Source organism: Nicotiana tabacum, chromosome 1, assembly GCF_000715075.1.
Source record: "Nicotiana tabacum cultivar K326 chromosome 1, ASM71507v2, whole genome shotgun sequence".
Classification (NCBI taxonomy): domain Eukaryota; kingdom Viridiplantae; phylum Streptophyta; class Magnoliopsida; order Solanales; family Solanaceae; genus Nicotiana; species Nicotiana tabacum.
This window is the reverse complement of record NC_134080.1, coordinates 216,821,936-216,839,162: the sequence shown is the minus strand read 5'-3', so window position 1 is coordinate 216,839,162 and position 17,227 is coordinate 216,821,936. Positions and strand designations below refer to the sequence as shown.

General features: G+C 37.6%; 1 protein-coding gene across 1 annotated transcript; it reads left to right on the top strand.

Moving 5' to 3' along the window:
- The first annotated feature begins 15,254 nt into the window (after positions 1-15,254).
- On the top strand, positions 15,255-16,649 carry LOC107804908 (ethylene-responsive transcription factor 3-like). Its single transcript, XM_016628858.2, has one exon. The coding sequence runs from the start codon at positions 15,511-15,513 to the stop codon at positions 16,168-16,170; it is 660 nt and encodes a 219-aa protein (XP_016484344.1). The 5' UTR covers positions 15,255-15,510; the 3' UTR covers positions 16,171-16,649.
- Positions 16,650-17,227: the final 578 nt, after the last annotated feature.

Genomic DNA, 17,227 nt, shown 5'->3' with positions numbered 1-17,227 from the left:
CGTCTAGATCGTACTCCAAGTAGTCCTGACACATTTTGAAATGGCGAAGGTTTTATCCCCCACTACTCCCAAACACTACCCAATCCTCTCTACAAAAAAAAAAAACATTGATTGAGGCCTGAACTACGTTTGACTTGATTCCGAAAGGATACGTAGGCAGCCTCTCCCTGAGGTTCAGTCACACCAACAATAAAATCCCATCCACCCTGAAATTGAAACCGGGGCACGTTGAGCAGTTGAGAAGTTAGTATCATCTACCTTTTTTTACCAAGCTTTCAAATCAATTACCAAATATGGTGGGGAATCAATAAGCGTCACAAATGGAGACCAGCACACTCTGAATTGAGAGAGATAAAATGAGAGAGTCTCGGCGGTGAAAACCCTCGGGCACCACGAGGCGACGGGAGTAGAGAAACCAAAATGAGAGAGCTTGTTTAGTAAAAACTCGCAAAGAGTGCTATCAAGCGATGATAGGAAGAGAAATGAGAGAGGTCAGCCAGTGAAAACCCACAAAGGGCGCTGTTGGCCAAAAAAGAATGACTCCACCCCAAGAAGGTTTCGGCAAAATGCCACCGGTTTGGAATCACAGATCCGTTCGGGTTCAGGAAAACGCAAGTTCTTGGAAGGTCAGACGTCCAGTCCAAAGAGCATGTCATGTCCTTTAAAGCCAGCGTTATCTTCCTCAGATAAGTCTTTCTCGTCCTGAAAAGGACACTCTGTTTTTTGATTTGTTTTCTCCTTTCTTTGTTTCCTTCGAATCCCTTTTGTGTTTTAATCCCAAGTTCAGGACACACCGGAAAGGGCAGGTGGCAGGTTTGTTTGCACGGAATCCCGTCTCATGAAGGAAAGCGCCTCATCTCGTTGGTACGATTGCCCAAGCCTGATGAATCATGACGTTTGACGATGTCTTAGAGTAAAGAGGAAAGAGAGAAATATTGAAATCTTCCCCAGCAAGTCCGCCTTCGGACAAATCCCCACAGAGTCTCCCCCTGTACAAATCCCCACAGAGTTTTTCCTTTTGTACAATCTCCCACAGAGTCTCCCCAATATGAAAAAAAAAAAATACCCAGCATGCCCCATTGTACAAACTCCACACAAAGAATCCACTTTGTAAATATCCCCCCCACAAAGCTTCCTTTTGTACAAATTCCCACAAGAATACCTCCAATAAAATCCCCGTTGAGAACCTTCAATCAAAACGGGACAAAAGAGAGAAAAGAAAAGGAGGCCTTACGAGGCAAATCATCGCAGAATCTGGAAATACAAGCCTGAGCAGTCTAAAGGGTTTCGCCATTCGAATCGAATCAATGACGGAATTTCACAACAGAAATAAAGACGCACGAAAGCAGCTGGGAACGATCAAGGTCACCAAACCGACCGTCATTTCCGAACTAACAATTGTTCTTTGTTTGAAAAGTTCAAACAGGTTTAATCCAAGACAACCGTGCAAGAAGCAGGTATCGCCCAAAGAAGAAGGTACATGGGTGCAAGAAACATTTTGGCAATAAGGAATTCAATCGAAAGGTAAGTGTCCACGAAACTCCCTGTTTATTTCTTATACTAAAGTAAGAAAATTCAAAAAAAAAGAAGTCAGTAGTTGTTCTCGAATTTTGTCCCCAGCCAGTCAGCATTAGGGTTTTAAACCCTAAACTGAACTTTTTTCCTTTCAGCCAGCATTAGGGTTTTAAACCCTAAACTGAGCTTTTCCATGCAATCAGCATTAGGGTTTTAAACCCTAAACTGAATTTTCCTTTAGTCAGCATTAGGGTTTTAAACCCTAAACTGAACTTTTTTCCATTCAGCCAGCATTAGGGTTTTAAACCCCAAACTGAGCTTTTCCATGCAATCAGCATTAGGGTTTTAAACCCTAAACTGAATTTTTCCTTTAGCCGGCTTTAGGGTTTTAAACCCTAAACTGAACTTTTTTCCTTTCAGCCAGCATTAGGGTTTTAAACCCTAAACTGAGCTTTTCCATGTAATCAGCATTAGGGTTTTAAACCCTAAACTGAATTTTCCTTTTAGTCAGCATTAGGGTTTTAAACCCTAAACTGAACTTTTTCCTTTCAGCCAGCATTAGGGTTTTAAACCCTAAACTGAGCTTTTTCATGCAATCAGCATTAGGGTTTTAAACCCTAAACTGAATTTTCCTTTTAGTCAGCATTAGGGTTTTAAACCCTAAACTGAACTTTTTCCTTTCAGCCAGCATTAGGGTTTTAAACCCTAAACTGAGCTTTTCCTTTTAGTCAGCATTAGGGTTTTAAACCCTAAACTGAACTTTTTCCTTTCAGCCAGCATTAGGGTTTTAAACCCTAAACTGAGCTTTTCCATGTAATCAGCATTAGGGTTTTAAACCCTAAACTGAATTTTCCTTTTAGTCAGCATTAGGGTTTTAAACCCTAAACTGAACTTTTTCCTTTCAGCTAGCATTAGGGTTTTAAACCCTAAACTGAGCTTTTCCATGTAATCAGCATTAGGGTTTTAAACCCTAAACTGAATTTTCCTTTTAGTCAGCATTAGGGTTTTAAACCCTAAACTGAACTTTTTCCTTTCAGCCAGCATTATGGTTTTAAACCCTAAACTGAGCTTTTCCTTTTAGTCAGCATTAGGGTTTTAAACCCTAAACTGAACTTTTTCCTTTCAGCGAGCATTAGGGTTTTAAACCCTAAACTGAGCTTTTCCATGCAATCAGCATTAGGGTTTTAAACCCTAAACTGAATTTTTCCTTTAGTCAGCATTAGGGTTTTAAACCCTAAACTGAACTTTTTCCTTCAGCCAGCATTAGGGTTTTAAACCCTAAACTGAATTTTTCCTTCGTTCGGCGTTAGGGTTTTAAACCCTAAACTGAACCTTTCCCCAGCTAGTCGGTATTAGGGCTCCAACCCTGAACTGAGCATGCATATCCTCTTTCATCAATTTTATGAACTTCCTGGCGAATAATTAACGAAATTTTCCTAGTGAAACTGGGGCATAAAATTTCGTTCGTTTGTTTTCTCCCGCAGGTCTAACCTCGACCCACATGGATCGAAATGACCCACAAGATGAGTCCCAGTTCGGAATCAATGAAGAAAAAGAAGAAAAAGAGAGAAGATGTCCCGAGATATCGGAATAAATGGAAGGCGGATTGACTCCAACATTTGATTAAGGTCCTGAACCCTGCCGATCGCGTCTCACTTAGTATCTCAGAGATTAAACAAGTCGCCGCAACTCGCAAGCATCAAGATTCAGGTCGGAGTCTACAAGTAGAATCAGCTAAGACCCAAGATCAAGTCGTAAAAGAATCATAGATAGGAATCTTGTAACTAGCAGTTGACATGCATATAAGTAGTTAGTTCAGTTTCCAATTTTCGTTTGGTTGTAATAAGGCGGTCAATGACGCAGCAGTGACAACAGCAACAGCAGTAGCAGCAAGCATTGCAATCCCATGGTAGTCCCAGCTACCAAAACTTCTCGAACTACATTGACCTGATTCCTGTTTAGCCCAGGATATGTAGGAAATCTTTGAAGCGGGATTCAGTCAGATCTTTCAAAAAAAACATGCTTCATACGGAGTGGTCCATAGGCAAAAATCACTCATACACGCTCACTTTATCTTTGCACGAAAACCCTTCATGTTTCCGAACAAAGAGGGGCAGCTGTGAGCACGTGATTTTTGTTTTACGGGACAATCGCTCCAAAAGAAATGAAAAATAACGACAATTGATCCTGTTGTACAATTTTTTTATGGCACTTCGTTAATTATTTATGACCTTGGCCCATTTTTACTTTATTAAAACAAAATACAAAAAAATGTACGTGTCATGCATAATCCGAACCGTAACATGGTTTAAATAGAAAGGCATAAACAGGCATCTTTGTCCGTGATTTTGTTTTGTTTGATTTTACCTGTTTTGAAATATCTTTAGTGTGTGTGCAAATAATTGTATTGAGTGTGTATTTAATTTTAATTTGATTTTTGCTTAGTTTTGTTTTTAAAATAAATAAGAAAAAGAAATAAAAATAATAAGAAAAAAAGAGCGAAAAAGATCCTTTCTTCCTCCGGATTGGGCCAATTTATTAAAATTGGCCCAAACAAACAGCCCAGAACCAGGCTTGCCCGGCCCTTGTCCAGTTGACACCAAAGACGTCTAAACGACGTCGTAATGTTTGAGCCTGATCTAGGCCGTTGATCTCAGATTGATCAACGGCCAAGATCACATTTCCCATAACCCACTAATGGCCCCGACCCGTTTCCACCCAGACCAACCCAAACCCTTTACCCTCGAAACAACACCGTTCCACTTAAGCCCTCAGATCCAGACCGTAGACCTAGATTGATCTAACGATTGAGATCAACCCACCCATTCCATATATAAGCCTATAACCTTACCCTACCCCCCCCCATCTGATACCCCAGCTCCCGTCTTCAACCTCATCCCTATCAAACCCTAGAGTCGCCCCTGTATCCTCCACCATGAAAACCGGCGGCATGAACGCCGGTGACCTCGCCCTGAACACCATAGAACCCCCTCACCACCCTGAACATAGACCTGTTGACCGTTTAGTTCGAATCATCCTCTAGGTCCTCGAATCTTCATTTGAAGATTCGAGTCAAAACTCGATCTACACCGTTTAACCCCAGCTTCACACCAGACACTCCCCAGACCCCCCTCGTGACCAAACCATACTTGGTTTGGTCCGAATCTGATCAGGGAAGCATGAATCCCAGATCTGAGTTTTGGAACTTTGTGATTCTTCGTCACTGGTCCGTGTTTTGTTCGAGCCAAAGAAATTAAGGCCTAATGGACCTTAATCGAGGTGTTTCTCATCTGAGAAACACTTCGATTAAAGTCCGTTCAGCTTTAAGAAAGGTCTGTCCAAATCCGAGTTCAAAACTTTTGATTTTTCGAGTTTTAAGGTGAGTTTGCTTTCTTTCCTTTACTTGTTTTAGTCCGTGTGATTTGTTTTAAAAGCTGTTCGTGATTGTTGAAGTCTGTTTTGTTTTGAGTTTCTATTAATTGTGTCCTGTCTACTTTGCCTGAACCCTTGTTGTTTGATTAAGTGTCCTTTTCTACTTGTCCTGATAGTGTGTATGTATGTATTTGTTGAGCAATTAGTTGAATTCCAAATTTGTACTGATTAACTGATTCCTCGAAGCACAATTCTTCTCAGTCAGTGTAATGCGAACCTTGTCGATACTGTTAAATGTTTGATTTTTGGTTACGACTGTATGAGTTATAACTAGTATAGTCGAGTCGACAAATGTCGTCAATTAATTTCAGTAGTTCAAATGTTAACGATTGCACCTGTTGCTTGCTGCAACTTTGTTTGAATCAAAGTAAGGATCAAGTAGGTTCACTTATAGTTGCTATATTTGAATCTAAGGGTAGATTGTTAATTGAAATCTGAGTTGATGGCATGTGCACTTGTGCACAACATGTGCATTGTGCACAGCCTGTTTCCTGCATAAAAGGGCTTTGGATTTAAAAATGGTTTGACAGCATGTGCTGTCAGACTACATCCTGCTGCCCATGCTTGCTTTTAGTTAATAAAATGGGAAAAGTTTAAGCCTGCCAGGGGAATGATGGGGTTAATACTTAATTAGCTAAAGTGGAACTGAAAATGGAAGGCACATGGGAGGGGTATGGTGATAGTCTAAACAGGCTGTTAAAAGGGGTAATGCGAAGGCTTATAAAGAGAGGATTAGAGGTCAGAGAACCCGGAGGAGGGGAGAGGAGAAAAATACACACACTGTGAGGAATTTTTGAAAGAGAGAGTTGAAATACATACAAATATATATACATACAGATAGAGCATACAGAGATGGAGAGAGACACTGAGAGGGAACATCTGAGAGTTCAAATTCTGAAAACAGGAACTGGAAAAGATTTCTTTTAATAACTTCAGTATAATTTCAAAACTGAAGACTGGTTTTAGATTTTGGAAAGAAAGGAGATAGAGGGTGGATATACAGAAAGCAGAAACTGTCTTTTCTTCCTGCTAATTGTTCGATTCCCAGTTTGTTTAACCTGTTTCAAATAAGTGTTGATTTCCCCTCAAGTATCAGCTAGGTTTCTTTTGTTTTGGTTCTTATTGGTTTGCCTTCTTTTGGGGTTGGACCGTTTGAATCCTGAGCCCACTTCTCTGCTTGTTGCTGTCATTTTTGTTGCCTCTGCCCATTGGCTATAACTGCATCTTGCACTGGGATTTTGTTTCTATTTGGTTACCTGCTGCTGCTGCTGTTATTTGGTTTCCTGTTGCTGCTGACCTTTCCCTGTCATTCTCTTCTTCCTCTTTGCATTTCAGCATTCCAGGTACACATTTCAAATCCTATGTGGGTGTAAACTGTAACCGTTCGAAAGCATGAAATGAAAGGAATTCCAAGAAGTTTAAATGTCTGTCTGTAATGCTCGTGGTCTATTGCTCCTTTCGTATGAATTGATCAGTGTATAATTCAATAGTAAAAATGCCAGTTAGTTAATGCTTAAGCTGAGTTTTAGCCTCTTGTATCTTAGTTTATAGTTGTTTGTTGATATGGGTTAAGTAATGGTGTGGTACGTAGGATGTACAAATATTTGACACAGTGACTGATCAGATTCTTGTTTTAGCTATAATGATATGCATAGGATAGGATACTTCCACATTACACAATGATGTTCTGTTTTATTTTAGTTTCTTTCGTCAAAACCCGCTAGGCAGTATATAGGAGCGCGTTCGAACCCCCAGTGATAATAATGCTTAGTGGGTTAATTCCCTTAACCTAGCCTAAATGAGTCTAGTTTGAATTCAATTCAAGAGATGTTTTGGATATGAGCCTAGCATTTGTCACGTAATTTCTTTATCAAAGTAGAACATTTCTCATAAAAGTAGGGCGTCTTTTACTTTACAAATAACTAATCAGAAATTGATAAGATTTAGGCCCAAAGCATATACTTGAATTGACATGTACCTTCTTTCTTCTATTTTAGATTGAACATAGTTAGAAATGTAGCCACTTTAGGATATCCTTTTCTAAAATAGAGGCGAGCCTCGCCAAACAAAAATGCAAAATTGTGTGGCCCTCAATGAATAACCATAATAATTATTTAGAGTCCAGGATAGGCCGTTTAGCGAATTTCATGGCCTTCCACAAAAATAATAACGCGTTAGACTCTTTAGGCGCGGCTTAATTAAACCATATTCTTAAATTCGGGTGCACATTGATGTGACCCAAATCCAAATCTCAACGAAGTCCAAATGTGTTGACGATCACGGGCGCATTGATTGTGACGTGGTTCGAGATGCATTTTTACGACGTTGCAATTCTATAAAAATAAGTGATAATGATAAAAGCGGTTTAAATTTAATAAAAGCACGTAAGTCATAACATGTATTTAAATCAAATATTTAGCCATTATAACAATTTAAGCGACCGTGCTAGAACCACGGGATTCGAGGGTGCCTAACACCTTCCCTCGGGTCAACAGAATTCCTTACTTAGAATTTCTGGTTCGCAGACTTCATTTGGAAAAGTCGAAAATTTCCTCGATTTGGGATTCAAGATAAACCGGTGACTTGGGACACCAAAAGCCAAACCTTTCCCAAGTGGCGACTCTGAATTAAATAAATAATCTCATTTCGAATATTGTCACTTAAATTGGAAAAACTCCACCCGCGCATTTAACCCTTCGGGGGCGGGCGCGCAAAAAGGAGGTGTGACATTAGGTATTATATGAATTATTCAGCAAATTTTGTTTTAATTTTAAAAAATCTCTAGGGCTTACGCCTCACTACAAAAATTCACCTCAAATGCCCAGGCATATATCCGAATTGTTGTGCGTACGCCTCTTGAGAGTTTCGCCCCACACCATCGTCTCGGGGTATTTTTGGTGCGGCTCGGCCCGAAAACGCCTTTTAAAACACTAAGTATAACACATTGATTATAAAGTAGATGAAGAACTTTAAGGTTTCAGGTTCAAATTGCAGTCAAGATAAAAATATTAAATTACTTCTTTTATCTATTTAAATTTTGGTAGACAGAATTATTCGATATATATATATTAATCAGTGACGGATCTGAGGTTTAAAGTTTATTTGATACATATATTAATAAGGAGGAGAACATAATGTGGTTGAATATTGGAGTGCCACAGTTTTGTGGTCATTAAGATGGCCGGCGTTCCATAAAGAGAAATTAGAAGCCAATTCTATGGTCTTACAACGCGTATGAATGAGAATCCAAATGAAATACGCGATTACGAACCAAACAATAGCTAGGAGGAGGTTCTTTACACCTTAGCCACCAATAATCATCCACTATAAAGAGAAAGAAAAAGAACAAAAAATTAAAAAAAAAATAAAGAAAGGAGAGAAGAATTGTTGGTTCACAATGGATAATATTGTGACTCACAACCAAATATATTTGAATGTCGTGAGATAAATGAGATCCCTCAACATTTAATGAGTCCTGTAAATAGATAGAGATCGAAGCACAACTAGAATATTAACAACGATACGAACGAATTTCATAGGTTTTGCTTAGATATTGTATTTATATTATAAAAAATTAAATTGGGGGGGGGGGGAGGGGAGCAACGGGGAGGCCAGTTCCACCAGTTGAAGATGCAGTAATTATAACAAGCTGTGAGTTCGGTAGAATTTAGAATGCATAAACTTCAAATTTTAATTATCCGCTAAAGTCATTTTTCTTTCTTTTGTAACAACAACGTTACTTAACTATGCCTATAACACTAAAAATGTCACTGAACTAGATTTTTCAAATTTTGGATTGTCAAATACCTATTTTACTCACTACATTATAAACATTTATCTTCTTTTTATTTTTTTTAACTTTTTTAATATTATGATTATCCCTTTTTAATTTATATTATGGACTTACCTATATAATAAATAAATTTTATTTATAAATTAAAAAATAAAAAGTATTTAAGCATATATAATGCTGGAATAACAAAATAATGAGCATAGTAAAAAATTAATTAGAATAATTTGTTCGTAATAATTTTAGTATGTATTAATAACAAAAATTCAAAAATTTATTTACACAATCCAGAATGAAAGAAAATAAAGGTTGTAAAATATATATTCCATGCATGTAATACAAAAATAATTATTTAAATAAAAGTATTTTTAGAATATACATTATATATTTTTGAAAATTATGCTCAATTAAATTATTATTCTGTCATCATATGAGTTGAAAACTAATTTTTTATTTTATAAATAAAATATATTTTTCTATAGGTAAGTCCACAATGTATATTAAAAAGAGAAAAAACTTATGATATTTAAAAAGTTAAAAAAAATTGATAATTTAGAGGGTAAAATAGGTATTTGACAATCAAAAATTTAAAAAATCTAATTGAATGACCTTCTGAGTGCTATATGCATAGTTAAGTGACTTTGTTATTACAAACGAAAGAAAAATGACTTTAACAGATAATTTGAGATAGTTGAGTGATCATTTGAGTAACGAATTCTAGAGAACACTACTTTTCCTTTAATAAGTCTTTACGTAACGCAAATTTAAAATAAACGGATCAGTAAATTTTGAATAATGAATGGCTAAAGAAAAGTGATAAACCAGAGTAATACCTCACAATATTTTTTAACAAAAATACAAATAGTAATGTTTTTGTTTCGCTTATTTCTCTTTGTATCGTCATATTTATTTTGTTTTCATTTAATACAAGTTATGGTTCAAACACGTTTCCTATTGTTTGACCATCTCCTTCTCCAAGAGACCACACGGTTCGTTATTGGACGTTATCACTAGTTTAGAATTTCTATTTACAAACTTGTAAACATAAAATTATAAAATCAAAGATACGAAAATTAGTTTAATTTAATGGAGTTAAAACAATGTGGCTATCCAAATCCTCGTCTGGTCTTCCAAACGGAAAAAAAAAAAAAGTAATAAAACACTTGCTTCATGTGACGAGTCAAAGGGTCACCACCGGTTTTTAATTATATTATGTGCTTTCGAGGCCTTGAAAACCTCATTTAGAGTTACCTCGATTTGCGTGCGCAGTCCAGGCGCGTAGCCGGAAAGCTTAAATATGAAATTCTTTGAAAAATGATGAAATTTGAGTTTAAAATGAATAAATTTGACTTTGGTCAATATTTTGGGTAAACGGACCCGGACCCGTGATTTGACGGTCCCAGAGGGTCCGTAGGAAAATGCGGGACTTGGGCGTATGCCCGGAATCGAATTCCGAGGTCCCAAGCCCGAGAAATGAATTTTTATGTAAAATTATTTTCTGAAAATGTTTAAGGAATTTTGAAATGAAATCTGATTAGAAAGCGATGGTATCGGGCCTGTATTTTGGTTTCGGTACGCGACACAGGTCTTATATATGATTTAAGTCATTTCTGTAAAATTTGGTTGAAAACGGAGTCCGTTTGACGTGATTCGGACCTAAATTGCTAAAGTTGATGTTTTATGAAGTTTGAGACAAATCATTTGATTTTGAGGTTTGATTCATTATTTTTAAGGTTATTTTGGCGATTTGATCGCACGGATAAGTTCGGATGAAGTTGTTGAGTTAGTACGTGTGTTTGGTTAGGAGCCCCGAGGGCTCGGGTGTGATTTGGATGTGTTTCGGACTTAGAAAACGTTGTAGGTTTCTCACCTATTGGGTTCTCTAGTACTTCCTTCTTCGCATTCGCGGGAGTACCCACGCGAACGCGATGGGTTAATTGTTGCTGAAGGAATTTCTTTCTACGCGAACGCGTAGCTCAGGTCGCGAACGTGAGGCTTTGGGGGAGGGGGGGGATAACCCTTTGCGAACGCGGTCCTGGCCACGCGAACGCGAAGGCCAAATGGGTCTGGGCAGGGGGTGGGGTAGTTGTCTTACGCGAACGCGAACCCTTGGACGCGAACCCTTGGACGCGAATGCGAGGGCTCGAGGAGATTACTCTCCGCGAACGCGAGCCCGTGTACGCGAACGCGAAGGCTCACCCAGCCTGACCATCGCGAACGCAAAGGGTCAGTCTCGAACGCGAAGGGCATTCTCGCCCAGTGATTTTAAAAAGGCCAAAAACAGAACACTTTCGGAATTTTATAAAAATTTCACAAACCTCTTCTTCTCCAAAGCTCTTAGGCGATTTTTGAAGCTTCTCTTCACTATAATCTCTTGGGTAAGTAATCTTTAACTTGTTTTCTTCATTTTTCATTAACACCCACTGGATTTTTAGGCCTAAAACATGTAATTAAGAGCAGAAATTAGGGATTTGGGTAGAGTTAGGATTTTTTGATTATTTGTGATTTAGACCTCGTTTTGGGGTCGGATTTGAAAACAAATTATATATTCGGGCTCGTGGGCGAATGGGTGATCGAGTTTTGGTTCGAACCTCGTGTTTTGACCAAGCGGGCCCGAGGTCAATTTTTGGGATTTTGGGAAGAATGATTGGAAAGTTATAATTGAACATTGGAATTGGATTGTTTAGCACTTATTGATGATATTGAGTCAATTATGTATAGAATCGATTGGGTTAAGCCGAATTTGAGAGGAAAAGCGGTGTTCGTGGCTTGAGTTGGCCGTGAAAGCTTGAGGTAAGTGTTCGGTCTAACCTCAGCTTGAGGGATTAGGAGTTGAGTCCTATTTGCTACTTGCTTCTTGTTGAGTGCGACGTATAGGCACGGTGACGAGTATCTATATGTTGCTGTTGAGCATGGCCGTGCGTCTTAAATTTGAACGTTGTTGTGCTCTTAGATGGCACTATGGATGCTTTAATTAATGATCTCCTATATTGAGTAAAGATTGATTTTATCCTCGTAGATCTTAGTTATGATTGAGTATTATCATTAATTGAGCTGAGTACAAAATGAATTAGGATTTGGTTATAGCTGATTCTCCCTTGCCGGGATGACTGTTTCGATATTTTTGTTCCCTTGTTGGGATTTCTTGTAATTTTGTGATGACTTATAAATGGGAGCGGGTGGTACGCCTACCACAAGATATAATGAAATGGGAGCGGGTGGTACGCCTACCACAAGATATGATAAAATAGGAGCGGGTGGTACGCCTACCACAAGATATAATGAAATGGGAGCGGGTGGTACGCCTACCACAAGATATGATGAAATGAGAGCGGGTGATACGCCTACCACAAGATATGAGAAATGGGATCGGGTTGCACGCCTGCAACAAGATGAAAACTGAAAGTGAAAGTTATCTTTACTTCTCTTTATCTGTGTTAAAAGTTATATGGGAGCGGGTAGTATGCCTATCACAAGATATAATGAAATGGGAGCGGGTGGTATGCCTACCACAAGATATGAGAAATGAGATCGGGTTGCACGCCTGAAACAAGATGAAATTGAAAGTGAAAGTTGCCTTATTTCTTTTTATCCGTTTTAGAAGTTAAATTGTAGTTTCCTTATTATTCCTTGATATTCTGTTTTATCTGCTACCCCCGAAGCATGTTCCCTTTCCCAAGCTTTGATTGCTTATTACCTGTTTACTTTTCCCGTCATATATTATATAACTGCACAGGTTTATTTGGAGTCTGGTCCTAGCCTCGTCACTACCTCGCCGGGGTTAGGCCAGACAATTACCAGCACATGGGGTCGGTTGTGCTGATGCTACACTTTGCACTTATGTGCAGATACCGGAGCAGCGTTTGAGCTGCAACATTAGCTCGGGAGCCAGCCTTCAGTCCACCTAGACACCGAGGTAGCCTTGCAGGCGTCTGCAAGCCCGGTGTCTACTCTATCCTATTTTATATTCTGTTATCTCATGTATTCGAGACAGACAATGTTATCTTTCTTTCAAACTGATGTATGTAGTATTCTTAGTAGTTCATGGATGATGTGACACCAGGTTCTGGGTAGAGACATGTATTGGTTTCTAGATATTTGAGTTTCATATTTATTTAAGACTTCCGCTAAATTTTATTTTTCGCTGTCATTTAAATGCTTAATCATTGATAATTTAACTGGCGAAACATGTATAAAAACGAATGAGTTAGTGGTTTATAAGTGCATGGCTTGCCTAACTTCTACGAGTAGGCGCTATCACGCTCCCGAGGGTGAGAATTCCGGGTCGTGACACTTCAATACAAAAATGCAAACTTAATAAGTAGGAAAAAAAAACGATTTTTTTCCTTCTTTATTTGCCTTTCTGGCTCTAATTTTTTCCTTTTTTTTTGGTGAATTGACCGTGACTTATTTTGTTTTAATTGCGTATTTTACTTAATGAACATATTTTTATATTTAATAATTTTAGTTTAATATTCTCACTTTGCCTTCAATATCACCTCTTATAGAAATGATATGACATATTTAAAATTATAGAATTCAAAGGGTATTTTTGGTATGTTATACACACATTAGTTTAAGATCGTAATGTTTAATTTTTTTTATATTACTAAAGTTTATATTAGTCAAACTAAAATACATAAAATGAAACAAATTGAAAAATGGTTATTTATGATCACTTCATATATATATATATATATATATATATATATATATATATTTGGACATTTTATAAGACTTGCAAGTCTTATAAGGGCTGCACCTTAAGAAACGTGATGTAGATAATCTAGCCTAACGCAAGCATTAGTGACTGCTTACACGACTCAAACTCGTACTGTGGGTCACACATAGACAACTTTATTGTTGCTCTAAGATAACTTTGCCTTTTTCATTTGGTATATTTGGCTTCCTTGTCCTCATTTGTGCTTCAATAATGTGCACTATTACACATTATTGTGGGTAACTAGTTTTGTGGCTCTTTGCAAATTTATTTTTAATTTTATGACCCTACTTTTTTTTTACACATGAAAAATTTATTTTTTATATATAAGAGATATGTTTTTTATACATAAAAATTCTAAAAAATATTTTCTTAAATTTAAAATTATAAAAGATCATGACGTAATAACACCACACTATTGAAGGGTAAGGTAGTACCCTTCAATATTATTTATTTCTCCAAAACAAAACTACTTTCATCCTTATTTATTTCTCCAACTAACACACCCCGTCTTTCTGCAGGGTTATTTGCTTGTTCACGTGAATAAATAAAGTTTCTTAAAGAAAAACAACTGGCAAATATCATTTGCACTAAAGGAACATAATCAAAACTACTAATTGCAGTTATAATAATTATTACTTTTTACAATTTCACCTCAACACCATTTAAATGTAGGGCTTTAATATTATTTCAGTAAATATAATATTTTCTTTTATTTCTCATCTTCTATTATAAACCGGTTTAGTGTATTTCCCTAAATATTTTAATTAAGAGAAAAAAAGAAAATAATATAACAATTGTTGGATTAAAAAGTTTGATAAATGGACATTGAGCCTACCTCAACTCCAAAAAAGGAAGAAGAAGAAGAAGATATAATGTGGATTTGATACCATGATAAATGGACATTGGGCCTAACTGGATTGCTCCCCACACCCACCAATATGGGACTCAACACTCCCTCACGCCAGACACATAAACTGGAGCGTGAACAATATAAATGGAGGTGAGTCTTGCTTTGATACCATTAAATTATAACTGAATTAGTATAAGAACCCTAGAAACGAGGAAGAAGAAGATATATGTGGCTTTGATACCATGATAAATGAACTTTGGAATTAAATCAACCCCAAAAGCTAGCTTATCAGATGAGTATTGTCTAAGGCCGAGACAAATAGCCTCCCACACCCACCGACGTGGGACTCAACAAAGTTCCTAGCATAAATTTTGTAACCTGGTGTTTGATATTTACTTTGGCGCTCCGACTTATTTGAATTTGTATCGTGTAAAGCTCATTAAAGTGAAAAATGCACTTTATTAGAATTTTGTAAATCTATAAGGCTTGAACTCGAGATCTCTAGTTGATTTCTCACTTAGCGTCCAGTATTTACTTTGGCATTTAAATTCGCATTGCGTAAAATTCATTATAGCGCGAAGTATTCTCTATTGGATTTTTTTCGTATTTAAAACTCGAATCCAAAACATATAATCCATAAGGAATCATATCAATCTCACCATAATCCTTAACGATAAAAATTTACTATTCCCTCACAACCTACTAGTGGTATTAGAAAAAAAAAAGGAACATGTTAGGGACTATATTGTCATTACAAAGTAAACAATAAACAAAACAAGGAGATGAGGGTGAGAAAAAGGAAAACAATAAAGAAAATTGAGAAATCCAACTAAGATTTACCCAAATCAACCCCCGCCCTCCTTTTTCCCCGCGTTTTTTTCCACTTTCCACACCAATTCCTCCCTCCCAAATCAATTTATATAAAACCCCCCCTTATATTAAGCTTCTAAGAGAAAAATTTAAAATAAACAAATGAAAACAAACAGCCCCTATTTCTCTCTCCTTTCTCTCACCCAAACACACCACAAACAGTAGAGAGAGAAAAAAGCTGAGTTCTAGAGAGAGAAAAAAGCTGAGTTCTAGAGAGAGAAAGTAAGTGCTTTCGGAAGGGAAGCTAATCCTCTGCTGCTTCTCGATCTTTGATTGGCTCCAATCGGTCTCAAAGGGGTAAGTTCATTGCTATTTTTTTGATTTGTGGCCATGCGGAGAGGTAGAGCAACCCCGGCGGCGAAGCAAGCGGCAGAGGTTCCACCGGCGGCTGGATCTGGAGGATTAAAAGAGATTAGGTTTCGTGGAGTCAGAAAACGGCCGTGGGGAAGATTTGCGGCGGAGATTAGAGACCCGTGGAAAAAAACTAGGGTTTGGCTTGGCACTTTTGATTCAGCTGAAGAAGCCGCTAAAGCTTATGACACTGCAGCTCGGACTCTTCGGGGACCTAAAGCCAAAACTAATTTCCCTTTACTGCCGTATTCTCACTTCAATCAAACCGTAAACCCTAACGACCCGTTTATTGACCCGAGATTGTACTCACAGGAAAACCACCCGATTGTTATTCAAAGACCTACATCGAGCAGCATGAGTAGTACCGTAGAATCCTTCAGTGGGCCCAGGCCGCCGCCACGTCAGCAAACGGCGGTGTTGCCTTCGAGAAAACATCCTCGGTCGCCGCCGGTCGTGCCGGACGACTGCCGGAGTGATTGTGACTCGTCGTCTTCTGTTGTTGAAGACGGCGATTGTGACAATGAAAATGATAATATCGTTTCCTCAGTTTTCCGGAAACCGTTGCCTTTCGATCTCAATTTTCCTCCGCCGATGGATGCTGATTCTGATGATCTTCACTGCACAGCATTATGTCTTTGATGGAATATGGTTTCGAAATTTGGATCTGTTAATTATTTGAAAAAGCCCCATTTGGTTTCTTTTGTTTATTAACTATTGATCTTGAGAAAAAAAGGGGTGGAAAGAAAAAAAGATCATAGCTTTAAGGCTATTGATATGAGTCTGTTGCTGGAAGAGATTTGAACTCTTCAATTTACTTGTCCTATTTAATGTCATGTTATTTCATGATGGATGGATCAGTGTGTGTGTCTGACAATTGATCTGATTATGTGATCTTCAACTATATATTGGTTCTGGGATAATTAAGTCCTTTATTATCAGTTGAAGTCAGACTTATATACATTGACATGTAAAATTAGGGGGAACTTTCAGTTCCGTGGTGTCGTATTATGATGGGAGTTCTAGTGTTGTTGATGTATGAGATGTTGAATACTCTCTCATCACTTTATGTAAGAATCAAGATTTCATCTAATCAAATATTAATTGACATGTGTTACTATCATTTATGCTTGTTTAGTGTTTTGATTCTGGTGTTAATCAGGTCTGATATTTATTCAGTATGAGTGTGTTTTTACATTATACATGGTTGAGTACTTGTATGTTGGTCTAAGGTTTAATTATTCTTTTGCTAGCGGTGATAGAAGTTGAGATTGTTAGATGTTTCATGAAGTTCCATAATTTGTTGGAGTATAGTATTTATTTTTATTTCTAGTGTTTTGATTTTGGTGGTAATCAGCTATAATTTTTATTTTCAGTATGAGTGCATTTTTACATTATATATGGTTGAGTGCTTGTATGTCGGTCGAAGGTTTAACTATTCTTTTGCTAGCAACGTGATAGAAGTTGAGGATATTAGATGTTTCATGAAATTCCTTGAGTCTGTTGGAATATAGTATTTGACATGGCTTATCGGTGTTCATTCTTGAGGGATAAGCCCAAGTGCATCAGAGAGGGTTTTGCTTGAGCTGTTAAAATAGAACTCTTAGCTTTGTGAAGTTTCATGATCTTTTGCCCAAAAAACAAGGAAGTTTATTATTTGGTGATTGTCTGATAGCAAGCTAGAAATATCTGCCGTCTG

What these genes read in the sequence shown, in the direction of transcription:
- LOC107804908 (XM_016628858.2), top strand. Translation starts at nt 15,511, where the DNA reads ATGCGGAGAGGTAGAGCAACCCCGGCGGCGAAGCAAGCGGCAGAGGTT.